The sequence below is a fragment of the Martes martes genome, assembly GCF_963455335.1.
Source record: "Martes martes genome assembly, chromosome: 6".
NCBI lineage: Eukaryota > Metazoa > Chordata > Mammalia > Carnivora > Mustelidae > Martes > Martes martes.
In genome coordinates, this window is record NC_137893.1 from 131,726,781 (window position 1) to 131,749,539 (window position 22,759).

The 22,759-nt window shown below is 37.3% G+C and overlaps 1 protein-coding gene across 1 annotated transcript in view; it reads right to left on the bottom strand.

The window, feature by feature from the left end:
* The window catches only part of LOC308344413 (uncharacterized protein), a gene marked incomplete at both ends in the record, with an annotated part of 299,357 nt that overhangs the window by 268,139 nt on the left and 8,459 nt on the right, over positions 1-22,759 (bottom strand). The window contains 3 exons of the mRNA XM_080805961.1: positions 6,205-6,353; positions 9,277-9,357; positions 13,925-14,011. Coding sequence (XP_080662087.1) covers positions 6,205-6,353; positions 9,277-9,357; positions 13,925-14,011 — 317 coding nt within the window. The remainder of the gene's footprint in view (positions 1-6,204; positions 6,354-9,276; positions 9,358-13,924; positions 14,012-22,759) is intronic.

Genomic DNA, 22,759 nt, shown 5'->3' on the forward strand with positions numbered 1-22,759 from the left:
AATTCATTCTTTCTTAGACATTATTTTACCAGCTTACCTCCAAGAAATGTCACTGAGTCTTTAAGCTATGATAAAAAATGTCTCAGCTTTAGTTTTTTGGGGGGTTTTGAGTTTTTTGTTTTGTTTTATCAAACACAAGATGAAATAGTGTCATCACTCACTTCATAAGATATATTGGTCCATATTTCCTATAAAATAATTTAAAAGATATCAAAAGCACTTAATTGGCTTAGAATGTCACTTCCTCCAAAATACCAGATAAATGACAGAAAGTTTTACATTAAAAACCATATTCCTTGAATACTATGAACTGCCGCTAACAATATACTATAATGGTTAAGACCCTCTGTTTGAATCCTGGCTCAGCAACTTAGCTACAAACCTTCAATTAGCCTTGCTATGCCTCATGTTGCTCTTCTATAACATGAAAATAATAATTTGTTCTTAAGGTCGTTGTGAGGTTAAATTATGTGAAGTGTGTAAAATAGAATCGGTAAGCATGCAATGAATGTTCACTACTATATTATTTAAGAAACTTTTTCTGGTTTGGATGTTATTTCCTTTTCTTATCTAATTGCTCTGGCTAGGACTTCCAGTACTACATTTAATAAAAGTGGCAAAAGTGGGCATTCTTGTCTTATTCCAGATCATTTAGGAAAAGCTTTCACCTTTTCACCACTACGATGTTAGCTGTGGGCTTGTCATAGATGGCCTTTATTATGTTGATGTACATTTCTTTATATCTAATTTGTTGAGATTTTGATGACAAGTGAAATAAGCTAGATAGAAAAAGACAAATATTATATGGTATCTTTTATATGTGAAATCTTAAAAAAAACAAAAAAACAAAAAAAACACAAAGTCAAATTCATAGAAACAGAGTAGAATGGTAGTTGCCCCAGTGGGGAATATGAGAAATGGAGAGATGTTGATCAAAGGTACAAACTTTCAGTTACAGGTTGAATAAGCTTGAAAGATCTGAAGTATAACATCAGGACTATAGTTAATAATAATAGACTGTACTAGTTTTTGCTAGTTTTGCTAAGATAGTAGATCTTAAGCATTCTCACCAAAACAAACAAAAAAGTATACCAAGTCATCACATTATATACATTAAATATATTATAGCTTTATTTTTCAATTATACCTCAACAAATCTGTAAGAGATAAAAGAGCCTTTTTCTCTAGTCTATGACACAAATATTTTTAACTATAATTGAGATATGTATGAAAGTATCAAATTCAAACACTCCACATAGTGACATTAGACTGTAGTAGAGAAAATTAATATCAAAGAACGTTTATATGCTAAAGATAGCCATGAGAATTTTACCCTACCAGTTATCCACAGAATTCACTCACATTTATTCATTCATTTAAAAATGAGAGTATACTTCATGTTTTCTGCCAGGCTCTGCACTTGGTGTTGAACATTAAAAAATAAATAAATAAATAACAATAACAAAAACAGGATCTTCATGTAAAGAAGTTCATGGAATAAAGCATAAGTATCTTTACTTATTTACTGAGGTACTACTGTAAGTGTTAAATATCATGCGTGGGGGTTCCCTTCTCTTGAACACAGTGTAGCATTCTCATGTCTGTCCTATTTAGCACAAGTTTTCATTTGCTGATATATAACTGAGGGCTGAGTTTCTGAAGGAAATTTGGTTATACAAGGAACTTATAAGAGAATGGGAGGAACTGAGCAAAGGAGAGTAGAACTATTAAATAATGTGTCAAACTGACGCTGTTTTGTTTTACAAATATATGTAATAAAATCACATTTTGTGAGGCATTCTCAGCCGGATGAAGTTGCAAAAAAAAAAAAAAAAGTTATATAAAAAGTAGCATGGTTTGCCCTCAAACAGCAAACAAGAAACCCTTTCATCAATATCAGTGTTTCAGAAATGTCCCTCTGTCTTCCTAAAGGTGAGAGGATATCTGGTCAAAATGCTAACTGACAGCCACTTGAGCTTGCCTTGAACTATGAGCAAGCCTGAGTGTTAGTTGGTGGGTGGACTACCTACTGATAAAAGATAAAGGGGAATGGCTAGACATGTCAGGAACCACTTTACTACAATTTGAAATTCAGAAGTTTAGAACAGGATCTAGAAGTTTAATAGAATATGACAATCTACTAAAGATTATTCAGCTCCCCTACTTTGTTTTTTCTGACACATAGTTTAACACATATAAACCTATGCTCCAAAACATGACACTTTCTCCTTCCTTGACCCAATTCCAAGCAGCAGTACGGTGGCTTCATGTTCTGGAACATGTCCCAGTAGGCTCCTAGGAGCACATGAGTCATACTCTATGGCTTACTTGACTACTAAAAGAAAGGCATTTACCGTTCATCTGAAATAAAGAATTTGTGTTCTTTAGATTTGTATCCAATAATACGACCTCGAATTCTCTGACAGTTTAGAGATACTGAATTTTCAGTTCTAAGAAATTATGCTAATGGAGATTTTTAAAGAATGATCAGCTCACCCTCTAGATATACAAAATATTATCCCTGGACCATGTTTGTACACCAGAGATAGATGCCTATAGAATTAGTTGCCTTAGTCATTCTGTTATGCTATGTGCCCACACATTTTTTCATGATAGAAATTTCTTCAGTGACCCCAATTGCCTAATTATCAGCTTTAATATTGCCTACTACTGGAAAGGAAGAAAGAAAAGAAGGAGAAAAATTTGTGTTTTAATATCAACAAAAAATCTTGTGAATCACAGCAAAAAAAAAAAAAAGGTAAGATGTAAAATAAATCTCAGTGAAAAAAGTAACAACTCATAATATTTTTTTGTTTTGTAAATCTCTTTTCTCTTAGAGGTGCTGATAACATGTGAACTGACAGTAAGTAAATGAACAATGAATGTGGCTGCATTAGGTAAAGATTTTCAGAGCAAAGATAACATCACTGAAATGTGTTTACTCCTTCTAGATGGTAACCTGCTGCTCCTTCAATACCAGTCTGCTTTGGCAAAAATGCCTCCATCTGAACATTCTGGGATGTTCAAAATGTATGTCAGGTAACTAATGAGAAATTAAAAAATAAATACATAAAATGGGAGCTAAGTAAGGAAAAATTGGAGTGCCATAAATTGGACAGCACATTTTTTTAGTATAGATTTAACCACATATTAAAACTGAAAGGGATTCCATGAGGTTTTAATTTGGAAAATTGTATTTCTGCTCTGGAGAGCCATCTTTCACATTTATAATAATGTGGCATTTTCTCTGCCTACGTCAGAAAAGGCACTGAATTAGCTGATGCTTGCCAACTATGGACCATGGCAGGGTCATTATGGTTTCCCTTGAATTAACATGTGGAAAAGCACTACTGCTTTTTTTTTTTTTTTTTTCATTCTGAAATAATGTTGGCACTCTTGTTCTGTTTATCTCTATAACTTTGTTCCTTATATCTTCATTTATATTTGCATTTAATGTAATATTTAAGAAGTGATAGATAAGCTACCGTATTGGTTAAATAATAAAATAGAAGTTTAGCTCATATAAATGTCTTTAGTGATTTTAAAACTCCACTAATCTCAGAAAGTTTTCTATGCTAACCACAGCGTAGAATATGCTCTGGCTTATAGAAAATATGCTGATTAATCTGTTAAAGTGTCTTATGACATCCATCTTTTATTTGTGGAGATCTTATTATGGATTTTACATGTCTACATTTTCTCTCATATTCAAGAGTGAGGGATCATACTTGACTCTCATTCACACATGCTAGACTTGATTCAAAACTCCATTGCCAAATGTCAGGCGGTTATGAAAAAATTTAGAAAAGTAGGGCTAGCTGCCAATACATACTGATGAGCTTTTCAGACTGTCTCCATGAAAGATGCTTGGTTCAAGCTAATATATTTCAACACTATCCTGGATGCTATATCTCATTTTAAAAATCAAGACAAAAACGGGGTGCCTGGGTGGCTCGGTCAGTTAAGCATCTGCCTTTTGCTCAGGTCAGGATTCCAGGGTCCTGGGATCAAGACCCACATTAGGCTCCTTGCTCAGAAGCAAGCTTGCTTCCCCCTCTCCCTCTGCTGCTCACCTCCTTGTGCTCTCTCTCTCTCTCAAATAAATAAATATTTTTTTAATTAAGAATAAAATCAAGACAAAAACTTAAAATAATTTTCCTTACTGTAGTATATTAAATATAAACCATTTCTTAAAACCTCCCATAAGCATGGCTTCCTAATGAAATAAACTAAATATATGAATTATTATTAAAATTCAGAGGAAAACCTAGTTATCTGCAACCGATTAAGAGCAGATACATCACATAAAGTAAATGTCCAGGGAAACACTTCCGTCTGGTAGCTAAAAAATAAAATAAAATAATTTTATTTTTAATTCAATACTTATTTGAAAAACAATGCATTATGGCTTCCCTGGATTTCGTCTGCGAATAAATTTATTAACATTATGCACTTAGTTGCTGAGATTTATTTCTTACTGGATAATTCTCAGACCCAAGTCATATCATGTCTTTCTTATAAGCTTTCTAATGTCTACAAGATACATAAAGTCAGTGCAAGTATTTCTGAAGAGTTTTATATACTCAGGTAACTAAATTACCCAGCATTAACAATTAAAGTAATAGGTCATCATTTGCATAACCCTTGAAATGGGACCTCTCAATTGACTCCAAGACTCAGTTGACTCTCAGGTGCACACCCATTGCTCTTTTGGTTTTGTAGTACTCAGTATTATTTTTTTTCTCCAAGAAACACATCAACTGTCAGGATCTCTGTCTGTTGGGTTTTCCCACCGTAGTCTCTGTACCAGCCAGTTCCCAGCCCAGTCCCATGACGTTTTAGTAAAGGTCCTTTTCATTTCTTTTTTTGTGGTCTCGATTCTTTTGTCACCCCACATCCACCACTACAGGCCATGCAATGTTGAGATGACAAGATATCCAGCCATTTTCCATATCCATTAATAAGTATAGGTAAATAGTTTGAGAATGGACTCACCAAACAGCTGTCACCTCTACTGGGACCTTCTCCTATCCCTATTTAAACACCTTGACTCTGGGACACCTGAGTGGCTCAGTTGGTTAAGCATCTTCCTTCAGCTCAGGTCATGATCCCAAGGTCATGGGATCAAGCCCCATGTTGGGCTCCTGCTTCTCCCTCTGCCTCTCCTCCCTGTTTGTGCCTTCTCTCTCTCTGATAAATAATCTTTAAATAAAAAAATAAACACCTTGACTTTTTTAAGTATCAGTTCACCCTTACAACAGCCATAAAAAGTAAGTATAGGTAGGATGCCTAGGTGGCTCTGTCAGTTAAGTGGCCAATTCTTGATTTTGGCCCAGGTGGTGATCTCATGGTTTTGAGATCGGGCCCCACACCCAATTCCATGCTTAGTGCTGAGTCTGCTTGAGATTCTCTCTCTCCCTCTCCCTCAGCTCTTCCTTCCACTTCTACCTTCTCTCTCTCTCCCCTTCACTCAAAATAAAAACATAAAATCTTAAAAAAAAAAAAAAAAAGTAAGCATAGGTAACAGTCTCAACAAATATGTAACATAAGTCATAAGAAAAGAGAAACATCAACAACCGCTGGGCATTTGGACACATATTAATCCCCACGACCCCCATAAAAGGCTTAAATTATTTCATCCTACTTTATACAGAGATTCAAATTCATATAAATATCAGAACCAAGATTGAAAGCCATGAACTCTAAGACCAAGTCTGAAGTACTTTCCTACACACACTGTTCACAGAACTTCCTGACACCATGAGGGTGAGAACACAGATGACCATTTTTTCTCTCCCCCCACCATTTAAAGGGCACTTCCTCTGTGCTGGATTCTCTATGAAAGGCTCCTCTCCTCCTCCTAACAATGGACTGAAGTAAGTACCACTCCCCAGTGATACTTTTTCCTATTTAGCCTGAATCATCAGCCTATCTTTCTTCTTGGGGTAAATGAAATAAAACCAGTTGAAGTAAAATTAAATTGTGTGAGGACTGGGATTGATATTGATAAATAGCATGAGTTCTGGTTGCTAAAAAGTGTATAAAAAATAAGGGGAAAGATTTGGGCAAATCATGAATCATGTGTTCTGCACAGGGGTGTGTTGGCGAGTAAAAACAGTGGACGATATGTAGGACAGACATTTCAACTTGCTATTTTAAAAAGAGACATTATCTTACGTTCCTCGATATACATTTAATACTCACCTGTTCCAAGGAAGAACTTTCAAGCAGAATTATACTTTTCTGAACACGTCCCTCAGAGGCGTCACCGTAGGCAGAGGTGGCTTGGGGCTCCGGTCTCTTTCTGGAACTCTCTGGCTCTTCAGAATCCACAATCTCCTTGAAGCTCTCACCTATTTACCCCAAGGAAATCACACAAGATTTGACTTGGCTCTTTGTCACTTTAACAGTGGCTTGCCACACAGTCATCTAGCCACATTTTTTCTTATCGGGGATAAAGCCTGGTTTTCGATAATCTACAGTTTAGCAAGTTATTTTCTGTTTAATGTCCTGGGAAATTGCTAAAGCCCAGAACAAGTTTTAAGATTAAAAAACAAGCCCGATGCCAACAACTTGTGTTCTTCCTGTCATGTTCCCAAAGTGAGTCAAGTACAGGCTCTAAATGAAAGCCTTTTTCCCACTTACCAAATTACCTCCTGAAGTGTAGATACGCCGCTTTTCTGTGTGTTAATATTACATGTTGTTTACCTCACCGTCTCACCACTGCTCACCGCTTTGCTGAAATCAACTTAGGAGATGAATAGGTGTAGGAGAAGCCGGAGCCCTTGGGTTCATTTTTCAAGTTAGGATCCCTGAGAACAGTTCCTGAGCTTTTCAAACACAGAAGGGCTTCATCTGGGCTGCCTTGTTTATTTGCATAGAAATGCCTGCATTTATATAAATGGTATGTGTATTTTCTTTCTCTATCTTCTGAAAACAGCATCATCTACAAAATGCATCTATTCATCTAGCTAGAGGTACACCGTAAATATACAAAAATCCTCTCTCTTCCAGGCTTGGGCAAAAATGCTGGAAGATAAAATATGGACTGTTTGCATGCCTCCAAAGTCAGGATTTTAACAAAAAACCTAGATACTTTTTAACCAAAGGAAGAGAGCCTGGTGTCCAACAGGACATGAGGTGGGTTACTGGAGAGGAGACCTGGGCTGCTGTAACCAAAGGACTGCTTTTTTTGCTCACTGGTTCACCGTATTACCTTGCACAAATTCTTAAACTTTCTAAGTCTCCATTATATCCTCCCGTACAATATAGCTGACTATATAGTACCGATGAACAGTGCCTGACTATTCATTCTGTAAATTCCATAAGACTTTGGAAAGCTCACAAATGATTTCGAAAGCCTATCAGGTGTACCTGGGCGGTTTCCAGGATCCAAGCTGCAAAGACTTGTCAGAATGGAAAAGACATAATAAGTATAAAAGTGCATTGCCCAACGCCTAGCACGCACACACACACAAAAAGATATTCAATATGTATTTGCTGACTCATATACTAGACTGAAAATATAGAGATCTCTTTAATTTAAACATAGCCATTTTTTATGCTTAATTTTATGTGTCTGCATGGCTAGACTCCGGCGCCCAGCTATTTGTTCAAACACCAGTGTAGACGTTGCCATCAAAAGTAATTTTTAGTTGGGATTAACATTTATTACCAGTAGACTTTGAGCAAAACAGATCCTCCTTCATGAAGTGAATGGGCCTCATCAAGTCATTTGAAAGCCTTAAGAGTGAAGTTTAAAGTTTCCTCCAAAAAGAAGGAATTGAGCTTCAAGACTGCAACATTATCTCTTACTTGAACTTCCAGCCTTCTGCCCTGCGGAATTGTGACTCAAGACTTCAACTCCTGCCTGAATTTTATATCAACTCTTACCTGGATCTCCACCCTACCAGTGTGTCCTAAGGGTTTCAGACTTGCCAGCTGCCATAAATCTCTCTCTCTTTCTATTGGTTCTCTTGGATTCTGCTTCTCTGGGGAATCCTGACTAATTTTTCATTCAAGTGAGGATCCCTCAAAATGAGGGATCAAGCTGGCCTGAAAAATGTGTCTGTTTGGTTTACGAAGACAAAAAGAAATAAAAAGTTACACAAACTGATAGTAAAAAAAAAAAAAAAAAAAAGCTAAGGGGAACTGTATCTAGGCAGGAATAAAAATTTAGGGGATGCCATTCTATAAATGGGGGTAAAAAAGGCGATCGATCTTTCAGGATTGTTAGGAGGTTTAAGTAAGATAATGCTTACCCTATTTAGAATTGAATAGTGGTTAGGATGATGCCAGACACCTGGTCAGCACTCAGCAAATGTTTAGCTGGTATCAATGTTTTCATCATTATCAATTATCTTCATTATTCTCTGTGTGCGTGCTTATGATGTCTGCCCACGTATTAGTGAATAATTTAATCCCCATAACCACTACATTGTGGGAGGGATTGTATGTCCATTTGGCAGAAATGACAAAGAAAGATTAAGAAATTGGTCCAAGGTGACATGGTTACCAAACGGAGAAGACTAAGCATAAATTCAATGGAAAAATAACTAAAAATATAGAGGACTTAACCATGACCCCTGTCTCCTCACAAGTATTTTAAGGAATTATTTAAATAAGAAAGAGACAATGATCCCTTGAGAAGAACTAAGCACACACTGAGAAGAAGAAGAAAAAAACTTAATGAATTTAAATACATGTGGATACAACAATTTACTCTTAATGCTTTGGTAAAATCTCAAGTGTGGTTCTGGCATGAATTTATATGCATTTAACCTAGGAATTTAGATTTTAGTTTTTAAAGGATTATCTTTAAATTCCTAAATTAATACACATGAGAATTACTTACTTAAAGAGCCTAACATTCACAAGTATGAATTCCCATGCTAAGATTGAAAACAATATAGTGCTTGTCTTCTACCACCCAAAGCATTTCTCTAAGAGCTAAAACATACTCTTTAAAAAGAGTGGCATAGAGCACCATATTAGAGAATCCAAATATGTCATATCCCATTGTAAGATCCTGCAATAGCAAGTAAACCACTTTCACTATCTAGGGTTATAAGTTCTGTTGAATTCTAGAAAACTGGGCCATAGTTACCTTTCCCCTCAGCTTTAGCTATATTTAAGTATTTGCAAACATCAAAGACACACATAGGTCTTCAATGAGTGGTTATATTTAGAAAACACAGATGAACATTTGCAAGAACACATCTTCATGAATTTACAACTAATGTTAATACAAAAGATAGAGAATAATTAGTCTCCTACCTTGGGCATCTCCTTGTTCACTCTTGTCAAACAGCCTCATTAATCGATCACAGAGAATTCTATTCTCAACTTGTAGAGGTGCTAAAAGAACATATTTATGGTAACTTACTCATCAGTTAATTCATAAATATGCAAATTGAATTACAAAAATAAATTATTAGTGATTGTGTCTCTTTAGTTATACTATAGGTCATAGACACAAATTCTATTCAATATGCTGCCTTCCTCTGAAATTAAAAAAAAAAAAATTTCTAAATCAATGATAACTGGAACAATGACTTTCAAATGTATGTTGCAATGTATTCATAATAGAATACTTCTTCTCCAAAAAAATGATGTAATATTCAGTGGATTATGACATACACTACAAAAAAATCATTTCAGAACAAGCCATTATGGTTTGTCAAATCATACAACAAGATATATATGCAAAATGAATGAGTGTCTTCCACTACCTACTCTCTGCATATCCTATTTTTTGCTGCATATATGTAAAAAACAACAAACTTAAGTGGCATTAGGTGGTCTTAAATTCTTTTATATACGTTATTGCAATGTAAGATCAAATATGCATGCTACTTAGTTCTTTTGTGAATTTAAAGTAACAAGGTTATGTCATTAAAAATTGGAAACCAGCCAACCAACCAAACATATAAACAAAAAACACGTGATCAAAAAAAACCCACAGTTCTGGAAAAGGGTTTAAAGAGTCTTTCTAAGTAGATCTGCCACTGGATAGAACCAAACATAAATTATGCAAATTTGGATGACCACCCCAGTCTTAGAATATACATATATACATCAAACATGGCTCCCCTTCCTCTAAGAGGCAAGTGAACTAGCTAAACTGTGGTTGTACTCTTACAGAGGTAGTTTTTAAAAAGCCCACATATTTCTCCTACTTTGTACTTTGGACTCCATGGGAGAGCCAACTCTGAGGATGGTAGTTAATTCTGCAATTCACATCTGAAACTCCAGCAGCAAGTGTTCTAGAAGAGCCTTGAGAGGTTTTCACTATCCAAGTGAGAACTTCCTGAAAGTTCTAGGTCTCCCCTTTCCATCCATCCCTATGATCTTTGGAACATCAGTGTTGGAAAGAAGTTCACTGTAGCCTGTGCTCATGGACTTGGGATGACTATTCAGGAAAGCCCAGGCTGCTGGAGCCAGATAGAATGTCTGAAAGTGTAACATAAAAAGGTCTTTGAAGTCAGCTTCTGCTCACGGAAACCTGCAGATGATTTTCTCAAGGATCGGTTGACCTACAAATGTTCTTCTCCTGCCAAGAGCCTGCACAAACCTCCTACCACCCCAACATCTGGGGGAAAGGAAGGGAGCCATCCCCGGAAGACATTTTGCAGGTTGCGCTTTAGGGAAGCATTGCCTGGAACTTGACTGATCTATGGCTCATAAAAGAATCTTCTTTGGAAGTTAACAAAGAACAATAGCAGATGCATAGATGGGGAAATTTCTGCAGACGTAATAAAAACCTCCCTATAAGGACTAGGTAACCTTGCAGACCAATGACAGTCACAGAAAAGAACAATGAACATGCATTTTGCATTCCAAAGCCAAGAGATAGACAAAAGGTAAATGGGATTAGTACAGAGACACCACCCTTAAAAAGAGGCAAACCTCCATCCAAATCCCAGCTCTACCACTTACCAGCTCTGTAATCTTGGGGAAACTTCTTAGAGTCTTTGAGCTTTAATCTCCTGGCCCCCAAAACGGGACAGAAGTGAGGGTTAAGAAGATAACACACATACAGCGCTTTGCTTCACGCCTGGCATATAGTGGGGACTCAGCAAAGGGCAGCCACCCCCATTTCCTTGTTTGTTAACTACTTAGTAATTGTATGAGGTACAGAATTTTTCAATAGTTTAGGTTCAGTCATTCTGAACTAGTATTTTTGTTTTCATTATGAAGTAATGAATTATAGACAGCTTCTGGGGTGTCATATGAGGGGAACCTGAGAAAGAGGTTCTAGTTCTTTTGGTAGGCAGACCTGCCGAGAAACCCCCTCAGTGGTGCTCCAAGAGGCCCCTGGAGGGTCAAATGGGTTACATAAGACAGAAACTGAAGGCAAGAGAACATCCCCTTCAAACTCAAATTCAACAATTTGAATCAATCCAGGTACTTTCCCCTTAGACGTTTTCCTCAAAGGGAAAAGTGGGAAAAACCAACAGGACCAAGGCAACTCCTGAGGGGAAAGAGAACGGATAGTGCCAAAGATAGGGATCCGATCTCCACTCCATGCTTGCCAGATCTCTGTGACCTTAAGAAAAACTACTAAATCTTTCTCAGTATGTTTCTTCATCTTAAAAATAGAAATAATGGGGCGCCTGGGTAGCTCAGTGGGTTAAAGCCTCTGCCTTCAGCTCAGGTCGTGATCCCAGGGTCCTGGGATCGAGTCCTGCATCGGGCTCTCTGTTCCGCAGGGAGCCTGCTTCCTCCTCTCTCTCTCTCTGCCTGCCTCTCTGCCTACTTGTGATCTCTGTCTGTCAAATGAATAAATAAAATCTTTAAAAAAAATAGAAATAATGACAGCTCCTTTAGATGGTTTTGCATTGTCTGGCCAGAGCGGCTATGTCCAGCTTAAGACACCATGAGCACTCAGGAAGTAGTAATAACTCATATGTACAGAAGCCTCGCCATGTTTGGGATATTATGCTTAGCACTTTCCATTCATTTCTTCATTTATACATTCACTCAACAAGGACTTCTCAAGTCAACACTTGCTCTATGCCAACCACTGTGCTAAGCCTTAAAAATTCATCAGCGAGCAAGGTAAGCAGACTCTCTTCCCTCTTTGTGTTCAAGAGAAGGTTTAAAGGAGAGAAACACATTTTTTCACAGGTCAACTCACTAATAAATAGTAAGCCGCCACAGTTAAAAACAAGCATGACAGGAAATCTGGGGATGGGGTCTATGTTTCCGAAAAAGGACTAGTCCGGCAGGCTGATGAATAAGATCTAAGTTGTCCAGCTACAAAAATAGCAAGATGCCGGATGATTTTTCAGACTTCTTTGTGGTATCTTAAAGCTGTGTTTATTTAAGAAAAAAGAAACAAATTATAGACAAATAAATATGAGAACAAGCGGAACCGGGGTGGACATAGATGGGGCAAACACACAAAACTCTGTTGTACCTTTGCTCAGGTGGCCGAACCCCACCCTGTTACGTCCCTGCATGGTCTCTAGCTCTGTGCCACAGAGGACTAGGAAGGCAATCTTGTGTTCATTAGCACTGTCTACCCCCCTAACTGAGATAGGTGCACAGGCTTGAATACCCAGCAAAAAGAAAAATAAATTATCATCAATTGCAGACTTAAAACTGGATATAAAGACAACTGCCCACTCTGAAATGTGGGACGCAAAGTGAACTCCAGGCACTGGATCATCACTGCTGACTAGGGAAGAGCGAACACAATATTTTATTTTATGAAACTTGTCTGTCCGTGGTTAGAGCCGTTCCTCATTCATGTATCACTGAACATCTTATCAAGCCAACTTTAGTCCTTACATTGCAAAAACTCCACCAAATACAACTATATATTGTGATCTCCAAGGAGTTAAAGCAGACCTCAAGAAGAATCCAGTTCACATTCCTCTCCAGAAAGCATCGGGATTATCTTTCATCCCCCTGTGTGTTGGGCAAATAAAAGGTTGAGGTTTTTCCAGTTTTCAATTCACCTTGATTTGAGTTACTAGTAAAAACTGTCCTCAGATCAAGTTCTTGCCTTTTCCTGTGCATATGTCTTTTGATGGTATCCGTGGATTCTGGGTCATCTAAAAAGCGGTGTAGTTACTGAAAACCATCTTTTAAAATAATTCCTGCACCGTGCTTGAGCCCCTCCCTCTGTGAGGATTTACCCCAGTCTTTCCCTAAAATGTTCAGATTCAGTGACTGGTGCTCAGCAGTGGAACGTGGTCTTCTGAACTGTTATTTTACAGCTGCAACTAGACTCAAGGTTATAAAAGAGAAAATCACCAGATCACTGCACCATTGTGGTTCAGAACCCAGGCAGTGGTTCCGTGCCCTGCCTCTGATGACAGGCATCAGGAGTCACCGTGCACAGAAACTTCTTTTTTTTTTTTAAGATTTTATTTATTTATTTGACAGACAGAGATCACAAGTAGGCAGAGAGGCAGGCAGAGAGAGAGAGGGGGAAGCAGACTCCCTGCTGAGCAGAGAGCCCGATGCGAGACTCAATCCCAGGACCCTGGGACCATGACCTGAGCCAAAGGTAGAGGCTTTAACCCACTGAGCCACCCAGGCGCCCAGAAACTTCTTATGCTAGATGCATTTTGTGCTGCTTTGATGAATGCTCATTTTAAACTCAAAGAGCAGAGATGGCATTTGTAAAGTGATGATGGTCCTCATACGCATAACACGGGCCTTATAATGACACCAAACTGCTTCCAGCGGCGTCAAATGAAAGCAAATTCCTACTTCCTCTCTCTGACCAGCTGGCTGTCCTTGATCAAAAATTACCTTCACTGCCCATCATGTTGTTAGTGGTTAAAACTTACCATTTAAATTGTAAGCCGCAAAATCTAAACGGAACTGCATGTGTGATCTTTGTCACCTCATTTTCATGAATGGAAAAGAATATTCTGACACAAAAATTACATACTTAATTCTAGCTCACCCTCTCCGCTGACCTCCATCCCACACTGCCTTGGGTTGATTTCCTCATCCATCAGTGGGTCAAAGTAATTTCTGCTGTATTCATTTCCTGTGGAAAGTACATGAAGTAAGGGTCAGTGATTATTAGAAGCACATGAACCAAAATGTTAATTTTGAAATCGACACCAGCACAGAAGGGCCATTTTAGCTACTTTATAAGCTTAATTTTTGTACAAGTCCTTCCAGGCCTCCCTTTTTTGTAATTATCATCTTGCAAAAGGTCAGAAAAGGTAATTCAAGAAACAAGTTCACACTATCTTTCGGTTGCTAAAAAATTAATGAGAAAATGACCAAATGTAGACTTTAGAATAATAAGAATAACAATAATAAAAACTTAAGCAAAATTATGTTTAGGATACGCTCAAGAAATGGACATTGTTGGATTATAATGATGTTTAGGGTTTACTGATCATTCCGTTTACCTGCTTGCATATCCACTCCCCAAGTCTGCTGTGTTGTTGTTTTCAGAATTGTCATGGATTTCATAGTGTCTTAATTAAGAGAAACTATAACAAAATTTCCATATTGACAGTTGAAGATAAAGAAAGAGAGAAAGTGAAAAGAGAGAGAGAGAAAGAAGGAATTGAGGGAGGGAAGGAAAAAGGAAGGAAGGAAAGGAGGAAGGGAGGGTAGGAGACAGAGAAAAAAGAAAGTAAGAGGTATTTTTGCTTGGTCAGCTTAAGTTACAGGAAGGGAAGGTACAAATGATGTAGTCAGAAATTTTGTTCAATACACATCAACAATCTCAACAAACAACCCCAAAATCCCACTTTACATTCCCCACTTATTTATCTTGATAATCAAACTGTAGCATCGAATGGGACTTTGTAATAGAGAAAAGGGTCTCTTATCAATTTTTCAAATCTAGTTTCATACTTTCTGCAGACTGAGATGTATATGTCTGTTGCTAGCAATTTCCATTCAGTAAAATATAACCTCCTCTGACGATAATTCAAGTTGCCTCAAACACTGCAGAAGAAATAAAGCATCATCGACCGAAAACAATAGGGTTGCAAGTATTGTTCACAGGAAAGGGTTAACAAATACCAGGTATACTGTGATCCTCCATCGTATATTTGATTTAGGATCAAAAATAATCCAAACAGCAGCTCCTTTTCCAAGACTAAATGGAATTTTGATATGAACCGAGGTTTAATTTATATTTCTGGACTGGCACATTTTTGCTGTCAGTCTCTGTTCTATCAACGTAGTAAGTACAAGAACTGAAAATCTGCTTTTCCTTGAGGTCTCAATAAAGAAAAAAATAAATGAGTTTCATTTTTGTTACTCTATCTGTCAACAACTACTAGGCTGGTATGAATCTTGGCAGTATGTAATCAAAGTCTTATGTACTGCAATAACACAGTCATTCTACCTCATTCATGTAATTGTTTTTGTGTTTTTTCCCCCTCTACCACAAAGCACTGTGGTACCCGAAGCACACACTTCCATATGCTAGCAAAATAATTCGCCTCTATTAAAGCAAAAGTGGCAGTGTATTTCTTATTATTATCACCCACCCGCAGCAGTCAACCGTGGGGACCCAGATCCTGCAATCACCCCCGGTCCAAGACTCGATTCTTTGTCTAACGGAAACGACTTCGTAAATAATATCAACTTAATCAAGACCTTGAAAAAAGCCACAGAGTGCAGTCGCTTTTAACCTAGAGTCTGGGGAAGTTTATCTGGTCTGCAGGTTCTCAAACCCTTTTCATCCCTGCTGTCAGTTCAGAAAGAAGGGTCCTGCCCAACTGCGCAAGGAGGCCTGCGCGCAGGGAGCCTCCAGACCCCCAAGTCTCCCCTCGCGGGCTCCGTGCTTCTGCGCGCAACTGGGAGACGCGCCCCTCGAAGGTCTACGGATGTTTTCAACGTCTATGCAAATCGTTCCTCCCACATTCAGGCCGGGTTGAGGCATACATGTAAGTTACAAATGCCACTCCTGGAGTGACTTATGTTGTGTTTCGTGTTCTGGGATACGGCAAATAGCATTTTACAGGTAAAGGCTTATGAGGAATCTTTACAAAGAGGCAATCCACGGATTCCCTTTAAGCATCCCTAAATTCTGCATGATGTCATATCATACCATATCATATTACAATCATATATTATATTACATTCATATATTTATATAATTAATATATTTATATCATTCATTTATTTTATATAATTCACTTATTTTTACAATTTATTATTTTCCACTATATTTCACATCATGTTGAACATTGTTTTACATATACAATATTATACTTATTTTCTGTCTCCCCCACCAAAAAAAAAAATCTTTTTAACTAAAATAATTTTTTTTTTTTTTTTTTTTTTTTTTTAACTAACCTACAAGTGCTCCATGAGGACCGTGAGGTCTCCATGAGGTCTGCAGTGTTTACTGCAGACCGCTCAGTGGCTAGAAGCGTGCCTGGCACACAGAAATACTCATAATATCTGAATTCATTCGCTAAGAAAATCTCTCTCAGAAACCTACAGCAGTATCTAAATTCTTCCCTTGTCCCAATGTTCTATCTTGATTAAATGAGCAACTTTCCCCCCCACCTTCATTTCTCTCTTCCTTTCTATCCTCCATCCCCTCTAGCTTTCCCTTCAATACCCCCTGCCCTTTACTTTTTTTTAACTGAGTGCTTTCTAGGAACCAAACACTGTGTCTGGATTCTAAAAACAAACCAATGAAATACCGTGGCCCTGACCTCAGAGCACCGTGAGCTCCAAGAACAAGGAAGGCAGACATGCGCAGTCTGGTTAAGATTTCATACTGTGGTAAAGGGTGGGGCTCTGTCTGGCCACACAGCAGGAGCTTCCGGCCCCTCCTGGGGACTTCAGAGAAGACTCTCTGGAGAAACTACCATCCGAAGTAAATTTTGAAGATTCCTCAGTAGTCCCAGAATTGAGTTTAATTTATGGGTTTTTTTTTGTTTTGTTTTGTTTTTTAAGATTTTATTGATTGATTGATTGATTGATTGATTTGAGAGAGCGAAAGAGAGACAAAGGACCAAAGGAAGGGGGAGGGAGAAGGACAAGCAGACTCCGTGCTGAGCTTGGAACCAGAGGTGGGTCGGTCTCACCACCCTGAGATCGTGACCTGAGCGGAAATCAAGAGTCAAGTGCTTAACCGACTGAGCCACCCAGGTGCCCCCAACTCATGTTTTTCTTCAAATTATTATTAGGTTGTGGTACAGTGTCACTTTACGCTGCATGATGTTTCATATCTATTCACTTGACCAATATTTAGTGGGTGCCTATTATGTAAATATGTCAGTAAAATAAAACGCTCAAAAATCCTTCCCTTCACAGAGCCTGCGTTCTAGGAATGGAAGAATAAAAGCAAATGAATATCTGGACACCTGGGTGGTTCAGTCGGTTAAGTGTCTGCCTTTGACTCAGGTCATGATCCGGGGGTTCTGGGATCCAGTCCCCCACGGAGCTCCTTGCTCAGCGGGGAGCCTGCTTGACTTTCCTTCCCTCTTCCTATGACCCTCCCCCTCAACTCACCCTCTCTCTCTCTCCCAAATAAATAAATAAATAAATTTACACACACACACACACACACACACGGATTCTGTGCCATCTAAAATATATATATATAAACATACATATATACATATATATGTATGTATATATATCTCCCCCTGCTTGTGCTGGCTATCAAATACATAAATAAAATCTTTTAAAATCTTTTTTAAAAAAGCAAATGAATATTTATACTTTATAGGTTTTTTTAATAGTGATTAGTGACATGGGAAAAAATAAGAGCCAGATAAGGATGATTATGCCCCCCAAGGAGGAGGAGGTGTCACATTTCTCGTATAACCCTTTGTTTCAAACTAAGAATGACAACTCAGGATTAAATAACTATACTCTCGAGACTATGGAGATAGTGAATCCATAATGTTTATAATAATTATAATTACTATCAGTTATTCAGTTATATATAATTATAAATCATACTTATAATTTATTATTTGCAAGGTTACAATTTTGTCAATTTCTTGGTATAACATAATTCAGCCTATGAGTCAGGTAAGAACCTACTCTTAAATATCAAAACAATTCCTCCTTTTTACTGGCATATCTTGCCCTCATAAACCAATAACCTAAATACAGTAAGCAGAGTTTAAGACAGTGAAGCACATGGAGTTTAGTATAAATTTGGAAACAGCAGATCTCATCTTAGCACTAGCTCCTCTGCTCATGTTTCATTGGATAGTGTCAGGATTTAATAGAGTGGGATGGCTTCAGAATAGGGTGTCTATTACCAGAAGGTAGGTTACTAATAGGATAAATTTCTGAAAGTGCCCTAATCATTCAGAATATGCTTTTGGATATATCTACAATCATCTCACAGGAAAATTAATAGACCCACTGAGAAATTCAAAGTAGGGCATTTAGCAATGTACATACAACAGATTTTAATTTGGCTGGTATTTAACTGTTTGTTATATTCAGATGAATAACCTGACGATCACATACGCAAATATATATACGTTAACGTATGACTCTCCACTGAAGCAATTGGATGTGATACATAAATTTATAAATCAATACACTCTTCTTGTCCATACTATAGTGAGTCTATTTTTGTTTTCAGCCTCCTGGAATTAGCTGTTCGATGTTTAGAATCTGCATCAGTTCTAATGCATTGCTCATGCCGCTTTTGACTGAACTGGGGGAGGAAAGCACATGTACTCGCCTCGGCCCTTCCACACATATCAGGTTTTCCTATCACTTAACTCAGAGCAGCACAGAATGTAATCAGGGCTTTTACTTAAATTACACCGTACATGAACTTTGGTCAGGAAATCCTCCAGTGTGCACCCATGCAGTTCCTCAGGGGCTGTGAGAGCGAGAATGAAATTGCCCACCAGAGGAAGGTTAGTGTGAATCATGGAAGTGTCTTGGCTCAACGAGGCAATCACTTCCTTTCAAATCAGCTAGGTTAGCTCCAGAGGAAGAAAATCTGAATGCATCTGTCTGTTCCTTGGGAGGCTTTTATGGACTTCGTTCTTGTCCTTTTCCTGTGAATTCACCTGCATCCGCTCAGCCTTTTATCACCAATCATCATGTTATCTATAATATGCTATAAATTAGATAAGTTAAACACAAGGCTTGCATGTAAACTAAGTCACTAACTAAACAATTCACATTCTGTGATTGTAGCCATACACCAATGTTTTACAAACTAGAATATTCTCCTGAACAGTATTCCTCTTAAAGGCACGAAACCTCTGTAACTATAATTAAATTTGATTCCCATGAACTTTATGAATAAATTTGAGAAAACTTCCTATGTTGCCCTCTTTGAAAATCCAGTGTGAAGAACTTAGATTTAAATGTCCACAAGGCCTGATGTATGAAACATAAATTTGGAAATCAGAGGCTGTAATGGGATGTAGCAAGGGGAAACTATGTCGGATTCAAACACGCTCTGCCATACCAAACCAATCCAATGCTATTTTATAAAGTTGATGTACAAACATATTTTAAATTAAAGACAACTAAAGATACAAGGGTACTTCCTACTATGATAAAGAATAGTTATCTTAATCCGAAGTCTTCATTACACTAAATAACTAAACAGAAAAACAAAACCCAAATAAACATCAAAAAAAGAAAACCTAATGACAAAAACTCAAAGTACGACTCAGACATTCACTATCAATATTATCATTCAACATTCTTAGAAATCTTGGCCAAAGCAGTTAGAACAAATATAAGGGGGGTGGAGGGGCGAGCTAGGATTATTGAAAATAATTATATTTTGTATAAATTATTATTTGAAGATAATGAGCTTCTCTACCATGAAAACAGGAGATTTAACCAAAAAACTTTTAGAACAAAGAATATATTATTGGCATAATTTCTTGAAAATAACCGGATAATCATTAAGAATCATTAATTTTTCAGGGCACTGGGTGGCTCAGTCAGTTAGGCATCGGCCTTCAGCTTAGGTCATGATCTTGGGGTCCTGGGATTGAGCCCTGCCTCAGGGACCCTGCTTCTCCCTCTGCCCCTTCCCCCTGCTTGGAATAAAATCTTTTAAAAAAATAATCATTAACTTTTCTAAATATGAATTATAGCCACTTAGAAGATAATGAATATAGAAAACCAACACCCATAAAAAAGCTCCAGATAGTTCTCAAAAATTAACTTATTTATTTTAGATTTTTCATAGGAATCCATAGATGGTCATCTAGAATATTCATCTTATTCAGAAATTCAAACTAAAAGACATGGATTTTTTAACATCAGGATTAAAAACAGCAAACAGACCCCATTTCCTTTTTCTTCTTTATAGAAAGGCTAACCTGTGACAATTGCTTGGCTGGGGACACTATATTCCAGAGCTGGTGGCCTGCTGGACAAATTAGCTTTCTCCACTGTGTATTCTCACTTCCTTTCCAAATCTTGTGGGTATCTGAGATATCAGTGATTTGAAAATCTAAATAGGGTAACGGTTGAAGTTTGCTAACAAGTACTAATTAATTGAGCCATATTCATTCTTCCCCTAAGGCCCTCCCTCATGGTAAATTATGAGGCATCTTAACTTTCAAACCACTGGAGTGTTGTTGAGTGCATAACTGCTTTATCCCTGGTCCCCCAAGGCACTGAGGCATCATGGGCTCCTCTGGACCTCAAATCCTCAGAGTTAAACCAAGTCCCTAAGGAGCTAACTTCTAAACAGGAAGATCTTTCTGTTACTTAAGTAATGGTGATATTTCAAAGGTTAAGTATAAATATATTATTTTTTTTTTAACACACGTTTAAAAGTCCTTCCCAAAATACCAAAGTAGGTTTCCTTTTTTTCTAGTTTGAAGCCTGGCAGTATTACTCTACATGGAAATCAATCAACGTATATCATGTGTAATACCACCTTCAAATTACAATATACCTAAAATTAGACATCAGTCACCCTCTAATCTTTTTTATTGTGTCTTCATTCATTTAACAATACATCTTCCTCCTGGATCTAAGATTACTTTTATTATGCACTGTATTTAAGGCTTCATTTGGGTAGTAATGTTTTCATCACACTAGAGCACACTTCAGTATGGAAGCAATCAATATCATGGATTATTAGATTTCATTTAGACAATCTTAATAATCCTTGCTCTAAAAAAATCTGAAAATTTACAGACATCTACACTTTATCTCATAAAACAAAAGGTTAAAAGACTTCCCCAAGGTTTTTGTTTTGTTTTGTTTTAAGATTTTATTTATTTATTTGAGAGAGAGAGGGAGTGAGAGACCACACACAAGGGGAGTGGCAGAGGGAGAGGAAGAAGCAGGCTTCCCCACTGAGCAAGGTGCCCAATGCAGGGATTGGATCCCTGGATCCTGAGATCATGACCTAAGAAGAAGAAAGACGCTTAACCACCTGCGCCACCCAGGCGCACCCCTCCCTCCCTGATTTTTTAATGAGATTTTTGGTCAATTATTCTGATGAAGACTAAGGAAAATCATATTTTCTGTTAAAATCTCTTTAATAGAAAACAAAATTGATCTGAAAGAAACTCTAAATGGACTTATTTGGAGATTAAGGACTAGTTTATACCAAAAGCATAAATACTAAAGTCATGAAAAACTTTTCAAGTAAAATTGTTCTTAAAATGGAAATGCAACCAGTCACCTCTGGTCAACATGATGACTTGCAAAGCTTGAAATTTATACGAAATTTCATCGATACAGTGTAACTTCTTATTCTGGTAGGAAAATATGTCTTTCAGAATTTCACCAGGGACACCGGGTGGCTCAGTCAGTAAAGCATTTGACTCTTGATTTTGACTGAGGTCTCGATCTCGGAGTAGTGAGATCGAACACCATGCTGGGCTCCATGCTCAGTGCAGAGTCTGCTTGAGATTCTCTCTTTATCCCTCTCCTCCACTCTCTCTTTCTCTCTCTCCCCTGCTCAAAATAAATAAATGAATCTTTAAAAAAAAAAGTAAAAAATAAAATTTCACCAAATATTTCAGAGGATATGGGTAAACAATCCAGTAACATGTCCAATCACTAACACACTGCATTGCTAATGTATCAGAAAACATTGTTCTCTCAATTTTTACTATGTAGTTGTTTACAGTGGGAAAATAATTAGATTTCTGTTATATCAACTATGTGATATCCAGTCTAGTGTTTTGATGATTCTAAGATTCTTAGCCATAATTTTCACCACTGTATAGATTCCTGTGCTCACATTTTTATTTTAAAACCATATAAATTTCACTGGTATAAACATAAATCCAGTGGTTTATATCAGTGAACTGGAGTAACAAGACAATATCTCCCAAAGTTAAAATCATACTTTAAAAAAATCTTATTCCAACTAACCACGTATGAAAAAGTTTATAAAATATTATTTTACAAACAAAGTCACCTATTGGGGATTTTGCTAACATCAACTTGAAGAGAATATAGAAAATAATTGTGCTTAATGGCTGGGAAAGTGTTACCCATGGTTCAATTTTAGCATTAACAAGTAGGAACAGACAACACAAATAGACATTCTGCTGATTTCCTGACCAAATCTGTCTGATTAACTGGAAATAAACATTTATCTCTGAGAAGACAATAAATTAAACTTTTCTTATTCTATTGAAATTCTCAAAACTCAAACATCTGTTTTAAACGCTCTTTTCTCAACTAGACAAACACTGTTCTAGAACTCTGTTACTCCATTTAAAAAAAAAAAAAAGTACAGGAAAGTAATCTTAAGTTGATTTATGTTGATTTGTATAAACTCACTAAATATTTCATCTTTTGTATCTCTCTCTCTCTCTCTCTCTCTATATAT